This window comes from Macrobrachium nipponense, chromosome 18 (genome assembly GCF_015104395.2).
Source record: "Macrobrachium nipponense isolate FS-2020 chromosome 18, ASM1510439v2, whole genome shotgun sequence".
Classification (NCBI taxonomy): Eukaryota; Metazoa; Arthropoda; class Malacostraca; order Decapoda; family Palaemonidae; genus Macrobrachium; species Macrobrachium nipponense.
Genome location: NC_087211.1, coordinates 83,971,719 through 83,975,852, shown reverse-complemented (window position 1 = coordinate 83,975,852; position 4,134 = coordinate 83,971,719). Strand labels below are relative to the sequence as shown.

Genomic DNA, 4,134 nt, shown 5'->3' with positions numbered 1-4,134 from the left:
ATTATACATATATATACATAATAACTTGTGAATGCCTACGTATGTATATGCATATAATATATTGTACGTAAGATATATACATACACATACATACAGATATAAATATATATTAAGAGTATCGCATTACTAAGAATGACTACATATCTATTATATATCATTATAATTATATATAACCGGACAATTTAAAACTAAATTTATACTTTACTAATGACATGAATCTTTCGGTTATAATCGTATTACAACCAAATTCCTCTACCTTTCCGGAACAGGTCAAGACAGACGCGGAAGAAGGCGCTGACGAAAGAAGGAATGAAGAGAGAAATGAATAAATAACTAAATGAGATACGATCATATAATCTTCAGTGAAACGAAAGTTACGAAAGTTAATTTTTTTTTTGCACCTTTTTCCGCACAGCTATATACCGACGAAGGCGCTGACGAAGGAGGAATGTGGGTATAGAGGTTAGAGTAGGAGTAGGAGGAGGAGGAGGAGGAGGCAGAACAGCTATACCGACGAAGGGGCCGACGGAGGAGGAATGAGGGTATAGAGGTTAGAGGAGGAGGACGACGAGGACGACCCACTTACTTGCGAATCTGGGATCCGACGAGGACGTGCCGTACCAGGAGGCGGAGGCCGGGGCGGCGTAGTGGGAGAGGTCTGTGTTGCAGTACTGGTAGGTGGAGTGCGTTCCGAACTGCGCCATATGAGCCATGGGGCTCACGCCGTAGGGGTTCTGCATGGTGGCGGCGGCGAAGTCGCTGACTGACGACGACGACGGCGGTCCCGCCGAGGCGGAGGAAGAGGAGGAGGAGGAAGAGGAGGAGGCGACGATGCCCTGGGCTGCCGCAGCTGCCGCTGCTGCCGCTGCGAACGAGCTAGAGCTGCTGCTGCTGGTGGTGGTACAGATATTCCCGCTGCTGCTGCTGCCACTACTAGAGACGGCGGCCGAATTGCTGCCACTGCTGGTGGTGCCCCTCCCCCCTGCTGCCGCTGCTGCCGCCGCTGCTGCTGCTGCTGCTGCTGCCGCTGCCGCCGCCGCCGCTGCTACGTCGACGGACGAGGCGAGGGTGTCCAAGGGGCTGAGTAGGGAGGTCACGGAGAAGGGCTGATTCGTCCTGGGGCTTCCACCACTCATGACCTAACGGACCTAACCCGACATGTCCCTTGTCCCGCCTTCGTTCCAGGCCTTCGTTCCAGACCTTCCAGTTGTCGTGGATGATAATTTATGTTATTAATATTATTTATTTATTATCTATTATTATTATATTCTTTCCAGAGGCGCCAGTTTCCAGGATCTAATCAGAATCTCTTATTGTGGATAATATTTCTGTTTATTGATTGGCTATTATTATTAATATTCCTTCTAGAGTTTCCAGTTTACTTCCGATCAGATTCTCTCTCTCGCAATTGCACGTTTTATTTTTTCTTTATTTTTCACTTTTTTTTTTCTAGGGATACCCCCTTTTTCCACACTGAACTTCGCACAACCCTCGAACACCTTCCAGTATCAGTACTGGTCTCCTTATTCTTCTTCTGCGTCCTTTCTGTTCTTCTACTTCTTCTTCTTCTGCCACTTCTTCTGCGTCTTATGTAACTTCACCTAAAAAAATGATCAACCGTTTTTCCAGTCACTTTTCATTCCAGGAACTGTCACAAATTTTCCTTATTTTTCTTTTTTTGATTTCTTTTTTTTTCTATCAAGCACTAGTAGTAGTAGGAGGAGGAGGACGACGACGACGACGACGTCGAAGAAGAAGGGGGGAGTTCTGGCCCCCCCGTGACAAAATCCTCGAGCACCTGCCCCCCCCAGAAACAGATCAAGAGTCGCCCTAAAGGTGCATAACAAAAGAAGTGATCCCCACAGAGAGCCTTGGTATTGTAAAAAAGTCAAGAGTCACCTCGAGCTCAATCGATGCCGAGACACCTGGTACGAGGAGGAGGTTGAGGAGAAGTAGGAGGAATAAGAGGAGGAGGAGGGATAGGAGGAGGAGGAGTAGGAGGAGGAGTAAGAGTAGGAGGAGGAGGAGTAGGAGGAGGGGGCGCCGCACCACCACCTCCTCATTGGCGCCGAAGATATGGATCACAGACTCGATGGCACTCTTGAGTCACCTTCAGGTCAAGAGTTATACACTGGGCGGCCGGCGGGCGTGCGGGCGGTTGGTCGGGCGGCGACACTGCTGCTGGTGGGGATGATGGTAAAAGTTACGTCCTCACAAGAGCTCTGGCACCAGATCACTTGGGTGCTGCAGCCAGCAGCAGGCTGTGGTGCGTGTCTCTCTCTCTCTCTCTCTCTCTCTCTCTTTCTTTCTCTCTCTCTCTCTCTCTCGCTCTCTCGCTCTCTCTCTCTCTTTTCCTTGCCCTTGGCGGCGAAGGAAGATGAAGAAGATGAAGAAGCAGAAGAAGAATAAGAGGAAAAAAAAAAGATTAAGAGGAGGGCACCCTCTACTGCTACTGCTACTGCTACTGCTGCTGCTGATGATGCCGTTGCTTGCAACGCCCCCAAACCATCCACACCCTAGGGCGCTCCTGCCGCTGCTGAAGACGTATATATAAATACGTCCTCCTCCTACGACATGGATACGCGTCGTAGCAATGATATGGCGGTAGGGGTCTTTTTATTATTTTTCCCTTCCTTCTTCTTCTTCTAGGCGGCTCGGGCGTGAGGGCGTGCGGGCGTTCCTCGTTACAGTTAATGCCGCGCGTGAGTGAGTGAGGAGGAGGAGGAGGAGGACCGACCGCCAGCAGCAAATGAGCTTAGTAGATCTGGGTAGGGCCTTCCAGTGGTAGTAATATGATAGCACCGGCTTGATAGCGAGTGGAGATTGGAGTGCTCTCTGAGCCTTCCGACATTTTCCTAGCCAAGCTCAACTTTACATCTCGCCATCCGGAGAAGGGTGGGGGGGCGGGGCCAACTTCGCCCGCCGGCCAACGGGCGCGCGGCGTCTGGTCCGCGGGCGGGCCTCGCCCGGCGCCCGGCCAATGGGGGCGGCCGCCGCGCCGTCAAAGTCAAATCCCACCAATCAATAGCCCAGGCGGAAACACTTAATATGATTGGCTGGGCCTCGAGTGGCTGGCCACTTGAGATTGGTCCATATTTGGAATATTTGTGAACTCACTGTGGGGCGGCTATGAGAAATAACAATGATGGGGGGGAGAGGGGGAAAAAAGAACCGATGCTAAACTGAAAAGAGACTGTTTTACAGGCGAAAAGAGCAGAATAGAGAGACGGTGGTGGTGGCCTGTGCATTAATATTACATTACAGACAGTCGTCGACCGTGCTGGGATCCCCGGGGGGGTGGGGGGGTATGGGGGGGTGTGGGGGTAGGGTAGCATGGGAGGGGTAGGAAGGTGAAAAGGGGGTTAGGGTGGGGGGTGCGTCCAAATTAACGACCCCTTTGTTCCCTCGACGATTTCTCTCTCTCTCTCTCTCTCTCTCTCTCTCTCTCTCTCTCTCTCTGTTACTTTCCCTCTTATGGCATCTGCTGTTGGAAGCGAATAAGAAGAAGAAGAAGAAAAGAAAGAGACCCACGCGGGCCGGGACGCACATACACACACACAAACATACAAACACCCTTCTATACTACTGGGTTAGTAACTGGAGCCCCAGAAAAAAAACCAGTTACTACTACTACTCTGTACTATTACTTCTGCAGAAGGCTCAGTAGGAGGCCCTGCCGACGGGAGGACACAGGCAGGATACGACAAAGGGGGCAGCCAAGCGAGAGAGAGAGAGAGAGAGAGAGTCTACGTTACTACCTACCTACCCAGGTGCCCCTCTCCCCCTCCGCCCCCCCTTTAAGGTCCTGCTGAGGGAAAGAAAATGCTTTTCCTGAGAAGCTTTCTCTTTTATTTTCTCTTTTTTTTCATTTTCTCTCTCTCTCTCTCTCTCTCTCTCTCTCTCTCTCTCTCTCTACTTTCCCGAACCGCTTTTGGGCGAGTAGTATAATTAATCTTTGTCCCCGGGACTATTTTTTTTCCCGTCTTGCACAGGAAAGGTGTTGGGGCTTTCAGTCCTTCCTCTTCCCCCACTTCCCCCCACCCCCTACCCCCACCCACTACCCCCAACCCCTACCCCCAACCCCCTCCCTCTCTTCACATATGATCAAACATTTTTCCCGGTCTCTTCATTATA

At 50.7% G+C, this 4,134-nt stretch overlaps 1 protein-coding gene across 2 annotated transcripts in view; it reads right to left on the bottom strand.

Moving 5' to 3' along the window:
• Positions 1 to 2,848, bottom strand: part of LOC135197304 (homeobox protein Nkx-2.4-like) — an 88,219-nt gene extending 85,371 nt beyond the window's left edge. Inside the window, exon 1 of one of the 2 annotated variants that reach the window (XM_064224444.1) lies at positions 587 to 2,848. In XM_064224444.1, coding sequence (XP_064080514.1) covers positions 587 to 1,136 — 550 coding nt within the window. In that variant the 5' untranslated portion in view covers positions 1,137 to 2,848. The remainder of the gene's footprint in view (positions 1 to 586) is intronic. The other variant, XM_064224445.1, reaches the window with a different exon arrangement.
• Between the last annotated feature and the right edge of the window lie 1,286 nt (positions 2,849 to 4,134).